The 17,197-nt window shown below is 39.9% G+C and overlaps 1 protein-coding gene across 4 annotated transcripts in view; it reads left to right on the forward strand.

The window, feature by feature from the left end:
- KIF1B (kinesin family member 1B) overlaps positions 1–17,197 on the forward strand; it is a 138,396-nt gene that overhangs the window by 72,051 nt on the left and 49,148 nt on the right. Inside the window, exon 20 of one of the 4 annotated variants that reach the window (XM_028487859.2) lies at positions 5,919–10,632. The exons of the other annotated variants lie outside the window; for them this stretch is intronic. Coding sequence (XP_028343660.1) covers positions 5,919–7,403 — 1,485 coding nt within the window. The 3' untranslated portion in view covers positions 7,404–10,632. Of the gene's footprint in view, positions 1–5,918; positions 10,633–17,197 lie in introns of those variants that run through there. 4 annotated transcript variants of the gene reach the window in all.

The raw sequence follows: 17,197 nt of genomic DNA on the forward strand, positions 1-17,197 counted from the left end.
TTTTTGTAAGTTAAACTGTGTCTAAAAGTGTTGCCGCACAGTTGCATGTGTTAATCCTTTTCTGTTCCCTGCATGGAGTCTGAATCCTAAGTAAGCGTCTCCGTGGCATATCGGGCGACAGTAGAAGTAGGGGCTGCACACCCAACTCCGAGAGGAGAGGGAAGCCTGGTTTCTCTGGGTTGAGAAAGGGTTTATTTGAGCAGCTGAAAAAGTCAGTTTATGGTTGTAGCTTATAATGCTAATGGCTATAGCATTTTATGATGTCAGTTGATTTTCTAGGTTTTGTAGAAACTGAATCTCATGAATAAATAAGTTTATCCGTTAGTTAGACTTTCATTTTTAAAGTCATCCAATTTTGGTTTACAAAGCCCTGGTTATACGAAGCTTCTTGGCATTCATTTGATGTGTAAGAAAAGGCATAACAACCTTTGGACACTGTGATACAGTTTAGGAATTTCTCATTTTTTAAGATTCATGGACTTCTTTTAAGATAAGGGGGTATTAGGGAGAAAGCTGGGGTACTGGTTTCTTCCCTTAGCATAAAATATACCATGTAGAATATTGAGTGTAAACCACAGCCTGATAGCCGTGCTCTGCTTTGGAGAAGAGAGGCTGTTGCTAAATGGGCCAAAAAAGCCAAGGACTTGTGCAGAAGCAGTCTTTTCCAGGGCTGCTCGGTTCTCAGGCTTGGCAGTGGGTTAAATCAGTTAGTTTGTTATCGTGGAAATTATAGTAAAGCCCAAAAAAGAACGGATTGTAAGAATAAATCAAGTGTTTGGGGCAAGATCATAGTAGTGTTATAGGTGGAGTCTCTTTAGGAGGCCTAGTTGGCATTTAGTTTGTAATGGAAACAGAAGGGTTTGGCTACAGTGTGATTAGGGGCTTGAAAGTTTTGTGACACATGAAGGAGCCTTCTATCTTAATAATGTAGTATAATCTAATAGCATGCCTCTGATGGTCTGTGAGTGATCAAACGAGGACAGGTATAATTAAGCTATATTTATTATTAATAATAGTGCCTTGTATTTGTGTAGTGCTTTATAATTTACAGAGAGTTTTAACATCCATCATTTTTTGATTCCCAAAACAACCCTCTTTGGTAGCTGTATATGTAAATAAAGTGGCAAATATTGCCTCCAGTTTATAGTTGAGGAAGCCACGTCTAAAAAATGCTGTCTTGCCCACTCTTAAATACCTGTTAAGTCATGGTTCTGAGGCTTACACTTGAGTCTTCTGACTTGCTTCAGTGTTCTGTCCAGTAGAGCAATGCTTCTCAACAACTTGGGAGTCTTATTAAAATGCTGATGCTGACTCAGCAGGTCTGGGGTGGGACCTGAGATTCTGCATTTCTAAACAGCTCCCAGGTGATGCCATTGCGGCTAGGACCAACCTTTGAGTAACTAGGTGTAAGAGAATAGTGATGGCTGGTGATCTCCATCACCAAGAGCTGGTGATCATTCTATTCTGTGAAATAAAGACAGTGACCATTGAAGAAAGAGAAAGTAAATGTCTCTAGGACATATTTAGTTTCCAGAGGACATACTTAGTTTGCAAGTAATCAGGTTCTGATTGTTGTTTGCTCTTTGTATCTGAAAGCAAACTAGGATTTCAAGAGCAGCTCCTTTCCATCATCAAAAAATCTACAAACAATAAATGCTGGAGAGGGTGTGGAGAAAAGGGAACCGTCTTGCACTGTTGGTGGGAATGTAAATTGATACAGCCACTATGGAGAACAGTATGGAGGTTCCTTAAAAAACTAAAAATAGAACTACCGTACGACCCAGCAATCCCACTACTGGGCATATACCCTGAGAAAACCATAATTCAAAAAGAGTCATGTACCACAATGTTCATTGCAGCTCTGTTTACAATAGCCAGGACATGGAAGCAGCCTAAGTGTCCATCGACAGATGAATGGATAAAGAAGATCTGGCACATATATACATGGAACATTACTCAGCCATAAAAAGAAACGAAGTTGAGTTATTTGTAGTGAGGTGGATGGACCTAGAGTCTGTCATACAGAGTGAAGTAAGTCAGAAAGAAACAAATAAATACTGTATGCTAACACATATATATGGAATCCAAAAAAAAAAAAAAAGGTTCTGAAGAACCTAGGGGCAGGACAGGGATAAAGACGCAGACATGGAGAATGGACTTAAGGACACGAGGAGGGGGAAGAGTAAGCTGGGACGAAATGAGAGAGTGGCATGGACATATATACACTACCAAATGTAAAATAAATAGCTAGTGAGAGGCAGCTGCATAGTACAGGGAGATCAGCTCGGTGCTTTGTGACCACCTAGAGGGGTGGAAAAGGGAGGGTGGGAGGGAGACACAAGAGGGAGGAGATGTGGCGATATATGTATATGTATAGCTGATTCACTTTGTTATAAAGCAGAAACTAACACACCATTGTAAAGCAGTTGTACTCCAATAAAGATGTTAAAAATAAATAAATAAATAAGCAGCTCCTTTAAAGCAAGGAGGTTGCTTTCCTCCCATAAGTCCAGCTTTCTATTCCACTTAAAGTTCTTGTCCTCAAGAGTTGATTTCTAACCCTTCAGCCTGAAGCATACCTAACAGTTAACAATACTGAATAAAAATGTAATTTTATGACCCTATATTGGTCAACCAACAGATATATTTTGAATGTACCCTATGGATATACATTGAGAAGATACAAAGGAATTATTATTCAGTAAATATTTAATATTTATTATATACAATTATTTTTGCATAACAACAGCATTAGAAAATGGAATTCAGGCTCATGAGTTTTCTATTACAATGATTCCCCAAATGCATCCCATTGTTATTACATTGCTGAACATTCTCTTATAGTTAGTGCTTGATTATACGCCTGGTCCTTTCTGTGCTTGCTTTTTCACACGTTTTGGGTATTTTCTCTCTTTTATTTGCATAATCTTCATGCAGAGTCTCTTTAGGAGGCCCACTTTGCATTTGGTATTTAATGAAAGCAGAAGGATCATTTAGTGACGTGAATTGGACAGATCTGAGTAGTTTTTCCAACCCTGTAATAAATGAATCTAAATTTCTTAAAATCTCTCTTTTTTTTTTTTGACATGAGATAGGATTTGCATCTTGGCACATAAGCTTTGCAAGAGTTTTCAGTATCATGGTCAGTATGTGATGTGGGTGATATGTTTGAGCTTTAAGGAGAACATATTCTACAGAGTCAATATGACAGTATTTTAAAAAGAAAGAAAATTATGGCCACTTGATGAGTTCTTTTGGATTTATGTAAACTCATTTAGTTATGTTTTATTTTAGAGTTCAAAGGCATAACTTTTCTCTCAAGTATGACATTAAAGCAGTGATTAGAATATTTGTTATTTCCTGAATTAGATAGTGTTCATTTCATCATTAAGCAGTTTTTTGTTGTTGTTGTTGTTGTTGTTTTGCGGTACGTGGGCCTCTCACTGTTGTGGCCTCTCCCGCTGCGGAGCACAGGCTCCGGACGCGCAGTCTCAGCGGCCATGGCTCATGGGCCCAGCTGCTCCACGGCATGTGGGATCCTCCCAGACCGGGGCACGAACCCGTGTCCCCTGCATCGGCAGGCAGACTCTCAACCACTGTGCCACCAGGGAAGCCCCATTAAGCAGTTTTTTTTTTTTTTTTTTTTTTTTGCGGTACGCGGGCCTCTCACTGCTGTGGCCTCTCCCATTGCGGAGCACAGGCTCCGGACGCGCAGGCTCAGCGGCCGTGGCCCACGGGCCCAGCCGCCCCGCGGCACGTGGGACCCTCCCACACCGGGGCGCGAACCCGGTTCCCCCGCATCGGCAGGCGGACGCGCAACCACTGCGCCACCAGGGAGGCCCTATTAAGCAGTTTTTAAAGGAAAAGAAAAGAAGCCAGGAAAAAACCTGATAGTTAATTATGTAGGAAGAATCAGAGAGAATTTGTGTTCTATAAAGCTCAGTTTATTAAAACAAAAAAAAAACTCAGTTTATACATATTTGCAAGAAAACCTTTTTAGGAGTCAGACATACTTTTTTTCTCTAATATTTATTAATGTCATCTTTTATCACTTTAGATTTTATCACTTAAGATTTTAAAAATAAAAATAAAAAGGAAAAAATAGTGTAGAGTCTGTAAATTTAGCTTGATCTGCTTTTTGCTGCTAAATTTTCAAATAGGTAGGGGTTATAAATGGTTTAGTATCCATTTATAGACGAATAGAAATAATACAAATCAGTAGTAACATCTCCAGATTCAGGGGCCAAATTATTATTATTGCTAGAGGTTATTTTTTTGTTCCCTAGAAAGTAACTGTACCTAGAAACATAGAAATCTTTGGTCTAGAAAACAAGATACTATCAGTTTCAACTCTTTTTTTTTTTAAACCCTTTCCTAGAGATAATTTTGGTAATCATAGGCAAGTAAAAGAGACTATTAGATAAGAATATTTTCATTTCCTATACTATCTTGAACTACTCTTCCAGTGAGTAGTTTCTTTTCCCAGGAACTTTTATCTCCTGAATAGAAATTCTTCCTTAATCCTGTCTGTCATAGGGAGTTCTAAATCCAACACTGCTTTCATTTAGACCCATGTTATCAAGATTTGCTTGTGTTAGTTAATAATTGGCTATTATCCAAATAGCCGTTGAAACTGCTTAGCTGTGAATTCAGGCTGCTGTTTTAGACCTAAGTAAAGTTGTTTGAAAAAGAGGTAATGGTGCAAAGACAGCTGGAAAGACAGAGAGAGATAACATTTTAAATTGGGTCCATAAGCAGAGTACATAAGCAGAATATAACCTTTGTGTTTTACGTGTTGATAGGAAGAGTTGTCAACTTAAGGTAATATTCCTCGAAAAGCTAGAAATACCATGGGTTTTCATAGATGGAACACGTCTCTAAGTTGTATTTATTAAAGTATTACTTGGGGAATTTTGAATAATGTTTAATGAAAGTATGTTTACCTAGCTTAATTTATGTTCTGGAGATTTGTTTCCTAAAATTTTGGAGGTGAGGTATTTATTGGTTTAAGTGTGTGGAAAACAAAATAGCAGACCCACTATAAAGATCCTTTTTTTATGCATCCTTATTCTCTGGATAACAAACTTTAATTGTACAAATGAAATGGATCAATTTGACCTGACACAAGACAGTAGCAAATCTGATATATGCTCATGGAAAGACTAGTTTCAGAACCCTCTTATCGTCTAGAAAAAAAAACAATTTGGTTGATAAGAACCTCACATGGTCTGCTAATAGGGATTCTTAGCATTTTTAACATAATCCCTGTTTGACTGCTTTTTCTACTTTCTCATCTTCTAACTTTTTTCTAGGGCTGCTCTTTTTAGTAAAGCTAAACAAAACGTGGCATCCTCTACAGCATTACTAACCTTTGTTAATCCGCCTGCTCGTCACATCTTGTATGGCATCTGTGCTCACTCATGGGGGAAAGAGTTTCTGGAAGAAGCAACAGCAATAACCAAGGCAAATGTGGGGAAGCGGCTGCATGGGTGTTAGCATGTATGGGGCGAAGGTTTTACTTCGTTTTCTTGAGATAGTGGAGATGTTATTTCACACCGTTTTGTTAATAACTTCATGTGACCTTACAGTGAGAGATTGTTTCTCACTGTTTCAGTCCTCCTAAGAAATTTGATTGCAGATTTCATCACTTAAGCCAGAAAGTGGAAATTTGGATTAATGTTACTAGAAAAAAAAAACCAAGCAAATCTTTATATTAATAATAATCTACATAAGCATATGTCTTAATAGACTTGCACATCATTTAGGGTTTTTTTGTTTGTTTTTTTTTTTAGTTTTTTTGATTTTGTTTTTAAATTTATTAGGGCTTTTTTGCTTGCTTTTTCTTCGATTTGATTTTCCTTTTTTACATTTTAATTTTGGTTATTTTGGGGCCATTTTTTGATTTTGTTTTTCCAAAGGACGCGGATTCTGATAGCGGGGACGATTCTGACAAGAGGTCCTGTGAAGAGAGCTGGAAACTGATTACTTCTCTGAGAGAAAAGCTACCTCCCAGCAAGTTGCAAACCATTGTTAAAAAATGTGGCCTCCCTAGCAGTGGGAAGAAACGAGAACCAATTAAAATGTATCAAATCCCCCAAAGAAGACGCCTGAGTAAAGATTCCAAGTGGGTCACCATCTCAGATCTTAAGATACAGGCTGTAAAAGAGATATGCTATGAAGTTGCTCTCAACGATTTTAGGCACAGTAGGCAGGAGATTGAAGCCTTGGCCATTGTTAAGATGAAAGAGCTTTGTGCCATGTATGGGAAGAAAGACCCCAACGAGCGGGACTCCTGGAGGGCAGTGGCCAGGGATGTCTGGGACACGGTTGGTGTAGGGGATGAGAAGATTGAAGACATGATGGCCAGTAGTAAAGGAGGAACTGATGTGGATGACCTCAAGGTTCATATAGACAAGCTGGAAGATATTTTGCAAGAAGTCAAAAAGCAAAATAACATGAAAGATGAGGAGATAAAAGTATTAAGAAATAAAATGCTCAAAATGGAGAAAGTCTTGCCACTGATTGGGTCTCAGGAACAGAAAACCCAAGGAAACCACAAAGCAAAGGAACCTGTTGGAGCTGGTGCCAGTAGCAAGTCTGAGATGGATGTATGTAAAGGAGACAGTAGAGAACTTGGGAAAGAAGAGCGTGTTTCCCAGCTGATGAATGGAGACCCAGCTTTTAGACGTGGACGTCTGCGTTGGATGAGGCAAGAGCAAATTCGGTTCAAGAACCTGCAACAGCAGGAGATAACAAAGCAGCTTCGTCGGCAGAATGTACCTCATAGGTTCATCCCTCCTGAGAACCGGAAGCCCCGGTTCCCCTTTAAGAGCAACCCTAAACACAGAAACTCTTGGAGTCCTGGGACACATATCATCATAACAGAAGATGAGGTTATAGAGCTTAGAATTCCGAAAGATGAAGATGGAAGGAAAGGAAATAAACAGGAGAACCAAGAGAAGGGGAGTAGAGCAGCTTCTAAGGATCCCCAGTTACCATGGGGCTCTCAGGGCACTCGAAGTCAAGATCACATTCAAGTTAGCAAGCAGCATATTAATAATCAACAACAACCACCTCAGTTACGCTGGAGAAGCAACTCGCTCAATAATGGCCAACCGAAAAGCGTGCGCTGCCAGGCATCTGCTTCTTCAGAATCACTAAACTCCCACAGTGGTCACCCCACCGCTGATCTGCAGACTTTCCAGGCAAAGCGCCATATGCATCAACATCGTCAGTCTTACTGTAATTATAACACTGGAGGTCAGTTAGAGGGCAGCGCAGCCAATTCCTGTCAAAAGCAGACTGACAAACCCAACCACTGTAGCCAGTTTGTGACACCTCCGAGAATGAGGCGACAGTTCTCAGCACCCAATCTCAAAGCTGGTCGAGAAACCACAGTATAAATTACTGGACAAACTTGAAACCTTGGTGGAGGAAACAGGCGATGGTAGCTTATGATTTGGGTTGGTTCTAGCCTTGGCCTTGAGTTCCTAGTATTTGCGTTATGATTATAATGTTGTGCTTCTAAAATATTAACTGATTTTAATATTGTTAAAACATAAAACACTGGTAAATGTTTCGACACCTCCCTTTTGTTTGTATACCGTAAGTGGGCAGTTTCTGGAATTTTGGACAAAACACTGAGACCTCCCTTATTTTTCTGAGACTTTCCTCCTTTCTTGGTGCCTAGATAATATACTTACTTACACAGACTGGTCTTGTTTTGGTGTAAGTTTGCTGTGTTTTTATAATGCCTATAAATTTATCTGATATCCAGAAAGACTTGCCTCTTGGTTTATGCAAACATTCAAAAGAGGAATTTGATATGTAGCATTAACTGTCTATTATTTCCCCATAAATGTTAGACATTAGTTTAAAAATAGTAACATGCAACTGTGTGAACACGGCTTTGGATTTCTTATCCATATCTGTTTTTTTCTTTAAATATCATGGAAATTTTCAAAAACCAGAACTAAATGTCTTTGGACATATTTTATAGGACACAGCTTTGCATCTTCCACGGAACTTCCACATCTTCTTGCTCTTCTATATTTTACATAGAACTGATTCAGTAGGGTTTTTTTTTTTTCTTTTGACTGCATCAGTGTATGTATGAATTTTGTCATAATGCTGAAATCTTTAAATTGGCATCTGTCTGGATTTCTGTTTGTGGTTTGCATTTTGAAGTTTAACATATCATTTCTCACACAAATACATACACAGAGAGACGCTGAACTATTCACCAATATCATGCCAACAGAAATACCAACAAAATGCTCGTATGATACTTTGAGCAGTATGTATAAGTTTATAAGGAGGTTATTTGGTGGAGAGAGGGGAGAGGTGGGACATGGGGAGAAGGCTACAGCATTTGGCTGTGTGTACTTATTTTCAGTAGATGATGAAATAATGAAATAAGTTAACTTTGGTTTGGTTTAGAATAAAGGAGATGATGTGTAATAAACTATTCTTTGGTCAGCAGCAGTGATCCTCACAGATACTCAAGCAAGGAAAGAGAAGTCCTGATGAACAGTTATTGTATCAATACCTCATTTTACTATGTTGTGGTCTCAGTTTGCCTCACTGGAGAATCCACTAAAAAAGATGGATTTTGATGGGAAGAAAAGAATAGTTTTCTGCATCCTTCATCTCTTGAACTTGTCAGAAACTTTTTAAAGAGGCGGTGTGAAGAGCCAGAGATGTCTATGAGATTGTCTGACATCACGTTGTTGAAGATTACTAAGTCACCTATCAAACGCTTGTCTTCCAGATGGTGTGAAAAATTACATCCAGGATAGCAGTTAATGTTCAAGGAAGCCTTAAAGATTGTGATTATATGGTTTTTTTTTCCTTCGCGTGTAGGCACTATTCTTTATTAGAACACTATTTTTAATCGTAGTATTTTTTTTCTTTGCTTCTAAGAAAATGCTTTTATAATGCACAGAAAGTTGCTTCCAGTTAACTTCGGGAGTTATTTTTGCTTTCATAGCTAGAGCAGTACTAGTCTTCAGCTGAAGTTTTATGGCAGATTAGACAGGGGTGATGTCTGTCTTGGGTTGACTGACTGAAGTTTGTAATGAGTTGACTTAATTGAGATGACAGTGTCCTGTACCATGTGGTTTGAATATACTTGGTAGGGTACTTCAGATCAGTCACTACAGTGCATCTTGTGTAAACCCCATTTGTCCTTCTTTGTTCTTCTTAGACATAGTTTGGTTATCTCTTTCTTGCAAAAAAGTTCATTTTCTGAAAATGATAATAATAACAACGCAGCTTTCAACTCTGTAGCAAAAGTGGGCTTTCAGTTTTCCAACTTGAGATAACATAGGATAGGCCTATATATTTTCATTTTTATGGTGGCCTTTTAATCTCTTTATGGACAGGTACCTCCCTTTCACACTGAACGATGGGAGTGAGTTTCTACTGGTGATCAGGAGACACTGAAGAATGAAAAGAAATACAGTACTTTCACTTACAAATGTGGGTTGTGGTAGGCAGTATACCCACACTGATATTCCAAAGCATTAGATTTGTGTTTGTGCTTCATCTGCTGATCCGGGCGCCCTCAGATTACTGAAATGTTTAGATGTCTAAAGTAGCCCTTAATTTCAGACGACCAGAAAGAAATGAACCAAGATTTGATTGCCCTTCATGCATTTCAGAGCAGATACTTGTCTTAGAAAATAACTGTGAATGAAATTTCTTCATTGACTTTCACTGAAGAAGTAACTAGTACCATGCTTTTGTGATTGGTATAGCCTGCCTTGCTTCGTTTGTTTTTTTAATTTGACAGTATCTGTCCCTAAGCTTAAATACTACAAGACCAAAGGGAAATGGTCACCATTAAGCCATTATTGTATTATTGAAATATCCCTAGCTATTATCATAGTGAAATTTTTTTTTAAGTTTGTGCTATTGAAATTATATAACGATCTGACAATAATGGAAATAGAGTCCTAATCAATTGGTACAGTTTCACAAACCAAACCACACACTATGGTATTCCTTGGAGAGTTAAAGACTTCTGTTTGTCTAATAAGTCTAAACCAAAGGGCTTTTCCTTTAGTTTTGCTTCTAATTCTTTCTGGTGCTTCTCTTTTCAATGGAAATGCAATGAATGGGAATTGTTTATTCCACTGAAGTGACTTGAAGTGACCTCTTGTGCTTTAGGTGTAGGTTGATGCTGAACAAAACAAAACAGGACAGAACACAGTTTGTCACACTGATGTCTGCATTAAAGGCTGTCAGACTACAGGTAGTTACATAGGTTTTCTCCCATCAGCTGCTATACCCTGTGCCTTATTGGTCCTTTGTAGACTTGCCTTAATGATTTGTACAAAAAACTGGGAGCAGGGGAAGCTGTTGAGTCCTGGCGTACCTTAATGAAGACGCCTTCTTAGGTGCAGTGCAAAGCAAGCATTTGTTCTACACTGTTAGAGCCAAATTCTGTATTATGAACAGTTTTCATAATTGCCTACTTTATGTCATCTTTCTGAGACTTAAAAATCTGCTCTAGATACTTAGTTTGAACCACTGTAGGTTGTGAAGTGTATTGGTTTCCTCCCATCATTACTGTAAAAAGAAGTTGTGAATCTTCTTGTTAATGAACTATGGATTTCTCCCCCAGTTTCTTTTTAGAAAATGCTTGAAGATTGTCTTTGAGTGTAAGATCTACCTTTTCAGAAAGGGAGAGTTAGTTTGTAATGTTAAAAAATAAAGTCCTCATTCAATAAAAACTGAAATTATCTCTTAAGAGTGTGATTTCTCTCTGATGTGGGAGGAGGGGAAAGTGAAACAGAGTGATGCTAATGAAACCTGGTCTTGACTTTTATTTATCTTTCACCTGAAGATGGACAGACCATACCTTTAAAAAAATATTTCTACATGAACTTGATTTGTTTAGAGCTTTTGCTTTTTGTTACCCTTTTTGATTTATCAAAATTCTATCTTAAATGAGGTCTTTAATCCCTATTTTATGCTATGTTTTACTTAAATAAAACCTTTTATATTATAAGATAATGAGGATATCAGATATCCCTTTATGATTTCTTTGAGTTTATCTTGTATTTTCTGTTTTTTTTAACTATATAATTTTGATTTGCAGTTTTCTTTAAATGAAATGGTATACTTCTTCATATGGGTAGAAATGAAATTTCTAAAAAGCTTTGAGTAACTCTGTTTAGCTTTTCTTTTTTCCCTTAACCACTGCTTTTCTCCACCCAGAGCATTGGTGATATGTTAGAGGTGAACAGGACAAAGCAGAAGATTTTTCTGGAGCGGACCATCGGTCTTATTGAACATTTGGACATAACATTATTTTTTATGTTGAAAAGCAACATAATCATACATAATGGAGTAGAATACAAAATCCACATGGGTTTTTTTTTCCCCAACGTGAGTTTTTAATATGAAATTTGGAACTTGAGGGAAACGTTACGCTTGGACTGGCTTGCTTCAGCCTTCTTACCCTTTCCCTTCAGGTACTTTGTATTCCTCTGCTGTTGGAGAACCTGGTGGAAAAGTTGCCAAGACCTGACCATTTCTAGGACAGTACAGACAATTCCAAGGCAGTGTGATATGTGTAGTGATAGTTGTGTGCACAGGATGAGTGTGGGCAGAGTGGCAGAAGGGTTTTGAAGGAGGAAGCCCTGAGCCAAGAGCAGAGCCCCAGAGTACAGCTGCAAGTGGATCCAAGTGAAGAATGGCAGTGGTGAGGAGGAAAAGTGTCAGGTCCAGGGAACTGCGAGTAACTTGGGGGACCTGGCGGGGGGTGGGGCAGGGGCCAGATCATGGCATGCTAAGGACTTCGGATTTTTTCTTGAGCATGATGGAAGCTACCATGTATTATACAGGGAGATTGCATTATTAGATTCACCTTTTAGAAATGGCCGAAGTTTGGGTTGGATGGAGGCAAATTCAGAGCCCAGTGCTGCAGTTGGGAAGTTGCTGGGTGAACTAAATGAGAAACGATGCTTTCCAAACAGAGCGTGGGGGACAGGATGGAGGGAATGACTGATAGATTATTTGGAGATAGAATCAATGAATTAGTTCGTGGGCGGGGGGATAAGCCCTGTGTATAAATCCCACAAGGTGAAGAAGGCTCTTGCTTGGACCATGTTTGGAAAGTAAAGTTAATGAGACCAAGATAGGACTGAGAGATTGGGAGAAAATAGGAGCTGCACAGGTCTAAGAATAGGTGTTGTGAGACCCCCGGAGGCATAGATCTGAGACTGTGTCCATATGGTGCTGCTGGTGGTGAGTACATTAAGGTGTTGACAAGAACTGGGGCGTGGACATCTCCCTTCCAGCTATCGCTTGCTAATTATAATCTGCCATTAAAAAAGGAAGGCAGCATTAGCAAAATGAGCCAAGCCTCTAATGTCAGAAACAGCCTAACCAGAAAACCCAGAATTGTGACATTGATTTTACCTTAAGTGCCACCTCCTCAGAGATGCCCTAGTTGTGGCACCATCGTGTCTCACCTGTAGTACCACAGTAGCCTCCTAGCTGTTCTCTTCACTTCTGTTCCTGACCCCCGTACGCCATTGTCCACATAGCAACCAGCAGCGTCCTTTGAAAACAAAAATCAGTGCCTGTGGCCTCCAGTGGCTTCCCATTGCACTTTAAAATCTGAACCTCTTATCGTAGCTTCCAAGGCTGTCCATGTTTTGGCTTCTTGCCTGCCTCTCTGACTTTAAGTCTTAACATTCTCTCACTAGCAAGCACTTTGGACTTCTGTTCTTTGAACTTGCCAAATTTGTTTCCACCTCTGGGCTTTTCACTTCCTCAAGACTGGAATCCTTTCTCCTCGTGCTGAACCTTCCAGATTGGTGCTGACGAGCCCCTTTTCCTGCCGCAGCCTATCCCGGGCCAGCTCACTGTTTAATAATAATGCTAACCTGTAGTTATCTGTGCACTTACTTGGTGCTTCCATGAGACTGTAAACTCACCTAGACTAAGTACCTATCTGTCTTGTTTTCTTCACTGTTCGTCTGTACACATCACCCAGAAGAGTGGTTCTCAAACTGTCGTGTGTATCAGAATCCCCTGAGGGGCTTGTGAGAACACAGAATGCTGGGCCCACCCCCAGAGTTTCTGATTCAAGAGGTCTGGGGTAGGGTCTGATAACTGTATTTCTCATAAGTTTCCATGTGATACTGATGCTGCCAGATCAGCATCCACCTTTGAGAACCACTCTCTAGAACAGGGATTGGCAAACTTCTGTAAAGGACCAGATAGTAAATATTTTAGGCTTTGGGGGCCTCGTGGTCTCTGTCAAAACTGCTCAGCTCTGCTGTTGTAGCAGAAAAGCAGCCATAGACAATATGCAAAGGGATGGACATGGCTATGTTTCGATAAAACTACTGCATTTATCAAATGGTGGGCTGGATTTGGCCTGCAGATTTGTCAACCCCTCAAATATGGTCACTTTTGAGAACTGTTAACTAGAAGATCAGTACATGACTGTGTATCTGATCTAGAAGACAGATAAGTGCCAGATGCTGGTGAGTCAGTGGTGAATGACAGATCCCTGGCCTCGTGAAATTAACAGAGTTGTGGAGGAGATAGCTATTAGACAGTCACACCAGTGGTTATACAGTACATTTGTGACCAATGCCCTGAGGGAGAAATATAGGGTGCTCTGAAAGTTTACAACCAGGCGCCTCAGGGAACGAAAGGTAGCCTTTTCTTGCTCTCAGCTGATGATTTTCATTTTGAGAAAAAGAAGGAATCAGAAGTAAACTTCCTTTTCTTCCCACTTCTAGGTCTGCGTCCAAACCGTACTTGGCTTTCCCCCCTGTTGGTGGAAGAACTGTCCGTGCTCCTGTCTTAGCCCAGCTCTTGTTCCCTTCATTCTGTCTTCTGGGGGACTTACTGAATATTTGCCCCTTCTCTTTTACAACATCAGTTTTTCTCCCTCCACATTATTCCTGTCAGCATTACAAGCATGTCATTTAACCAGTTATAAAAAAGTTCCGTGTTCCCTGTGACCTGCCACTGCATTTCTCTGTTCCTTTTTCTAGAAATACTCCTGAGAGCGTTTCCTGTACTTTTTCCCACTTGTCCACCTTCTTTTTCTTGTTTCCTCTCCCCATTCTTAGTTGAACTCACTCTGGTCAGACTCATTCCCACCTCACCACTGCAGCTACCCTGATTAGGGTCACCAGCGATCTCCATGGTGACAAATCCAGGGTGTTTTCTCAGACCTCATCTTATTAAATCTGTCTAGCATTTGACATGGGTTGCCTACTCTTTACTTCTTGGAACACCTTGTTCTCTTGGCTTCTGATTTTCCTCTGATCTCACTGGCTGTTCCTTCATGGTCTCTGTGGACACAGACATTGGCTCTTTCCATATCTCTTCATTCCCCCAGGTGACCTTATGCATTTCCGTGTTCACACAGATGATGATGCAGACAGCATCTCCTGTGTGTTGTGCATTTACAGCGGACCCTTGAAAGACACGGGTTTGAACTGCACGGGTCCACTTATATGTGGATTTCTTTTCATTGCATACGTTCAGCAGTACTCCCCGATCCACGGTTGGTTGAATCTGCGGATGTGGAACCTCAGAAACCGACGGCCGACTGTAAAGTTACATGCTGATTTTTGACTGCATGGTCAGTGCCCCAACCCCTGGGTTGTTCAAGGGTCAACTGTACTTGGGCCAATAAACATTTTACATGTATTAGCTTATTGAAGCCTCGCAACAGCCCTCTTCTGTAAAGTAGGTGTTGTTATTCCCATTTTACATACCTTCCCATTGTCACACAGCTACTAAGTGGGGATCCAGGTCCAGTCTCAGGCAGTCGGTCTGTCTTCAAACCACTGCCCTGCCTCCCTCTCTGCTGACTCTCAGATGTATTCTCTCCAGCCTGGGCCATTCCCCTGACCTCTGGACATAGATGCACAGCTCTGACCTGCCATCCAGATAGCTAACTGGCATCTCACATTTAAACTCTCTAAACCAGAGCAACTAGCTCAGACCAAATATCCAAGGGTGATCCTCAGTTTCCCTTTTTTTAGTACACCCCGTGATCACATCATCTGTAGGACACACTTCCTCTGTCTGTAAAACATCCCAACTCCATTCTCTTTTCATCACCTTTGCTCCTGATACCCTGGACCAGGCCACTGCCATCTCCCTTGAAACTGCAGGGACATCTAAATGACTGCTGGCCTTGCTTCCAAGCCTGCAGGATATATTCTCCGTGGAGAGTGGTAGTTTTAAAACATATGCTAGACCATAGTCCTTCCCAGCTCTAGACCACCCAGTGGCTTCCCTTAGAATAAAATCCACAGTCCTTCCCGTGGCCTATAAGGCCGTCCATAGCCTGGTCCCTATCTGACTACTTCTCAACTGCATCTCCAACCCTTCTCACTCCTCCAGTCCACCACACAGGTGTTCTTGCTTTTCCTTAAACACACCAAGTTCCTTTCCATCCCAGGACCTTTGTACTTGCTGTTAGTTATATTTGACTGGAATAAACAGCCCCCACCAGAGATCTCAGAGTGCTTGCTTAGAGCTCTAATTAAATGTTATCTCTACGGAGAGACCTTCTCTGACCACCTAATCTAAAAGTCTTCCTCCACTCCTCTCTTCTCTCTGTTACCCTCTGAAAGCTACCTTTCTTTATCTTTCTTCATAGTATCAGTACTGCTCTCTACTGAAATCCTAGTGTGTGCAGTTGCTGTTTACTGTTTATCATCTCTCCCTTACCAGTGAGACTTCTGTCTTATTGACCACCGTATTCCTAGCATCTGGCACATAGTAGGAGTGAAAAAAAGTATTAATTTGTTGATGAAATGAATGGATGGATAATGGTTAAAAAAAAAAGCATGCTTTGAGTCCAATTGCTTGGGTTCAGATCCTGTTTCTACTACTTGCTAATTTTGGTCTTTGGAAAGTTACTTAATTTCTTTAAGCCTTTTTCTTCTTTTGTAACATGAGGATGAAATAGTAGCATTTTCATAGGGTTATTGGGATGATTGAAATAATCCATGTTAAACATTAAGAACAGTTCCTAGTACAGTGAGCTTAAAAACAAGGATAGTCGGGTGGAAGAGGAAACAGCCAGTGCAGTGCCTCTATAAATATGGAGCATATATTCAGTTAGTTGGGACTTTTTATAAACATGGAAGTTTCCTGGAAAATATATTATTTTTTAGCGTGTTTTCCATAATGGTCCTAGTTTTCCCCATGAAATCAGCAGAACAGTAGTATCTGAATCTCTTTATCCGTTTGTTGTAGGAAAATCCAGGGCTTAGAGTTTTTCTGGTAGCATACAGAGTATCCTTGTTGGAAGCTCATGTGCACCATGGTTTGGGGAAGAGGCCAATTCAAGAATGGTGTTGACATTTGGACTACCAGCTGCTTATAGCAATTTTCCCTGGTCAAAATGCAATTAAAGTTTTAGGTCTATAGCATTATGGAACATCTTTTTATGTCAGCTTTACTGCCACTAAAGCACAACCACAGCCCTTAGGGAAAGTCACCCTTATACTTTAACTGTCAGAATCTGAGGATTTTGTTTTCATTGGTAGTTTGACCAGCTTGTAAACCTATTCTTGAGGAAGTCCTCAAAAGCCAGTCACAAAAAGTCACAATTGTATGATTCCATTTATATGAGATACCTAGAGTAGTCAAAATTGTAGAGACAGAAGGTAGAATGCTGTTTGGCAGGGGCTGTGGGGGTGAGAGTTAGTATTTAAAGGACAAAGAGTTTCAGTTTTACAAGGTGAAGAGGTCTGGAGCATGGACAGTGATGATGGTTGCACAATGTTATGAACGTATTTCATACCTTAAAAGTGGTGAAGATGGTAAATTTTATGTTATGTGTATATTACTGTAATTTAGAAATGGGGGAAAAATGAAAAACAACAAACTCCTCAAGCTAAGATATTAACATTTTTTTCCACCTGATGCTTTTTCCATAAATCAGCTGTCTTTCTCTTTTTGCTGAAAGAATCCTATGTAATAACATAGGTTTTTTGGAAACCACACCCCCAAACTCTTACTTTGAAAACAAATAGTACAATGAACCTTTGTATACCCATGTTTATATACTTTTCCTGAATCATTTGAAAGTAAGTTATAGATATCATGTCCGTTTACCCCTAAATACACATGTATCTCCTAAAATCAAGGATATTCTTTTTTTTTTTTTTTTTTTTTTTTTTTTTTTTTTTTGTGGTAT

This window comes from Physeter macrocephalus, chromosome 3, assembly GCF_002837175.3.
Source record: "Physeter macrocephalus isolate SW-GA chromosome 3, ASM283717v5, whole genome shotgun sequence".
In the NCBI taxonomy this organism is placed as follows: domain Eukaryota; kingdom Metazoa; phylum Chordata; class Mammalia; order Artiodactyla; family Physeteridae; genus Physeter; species Physeter macrocephalus.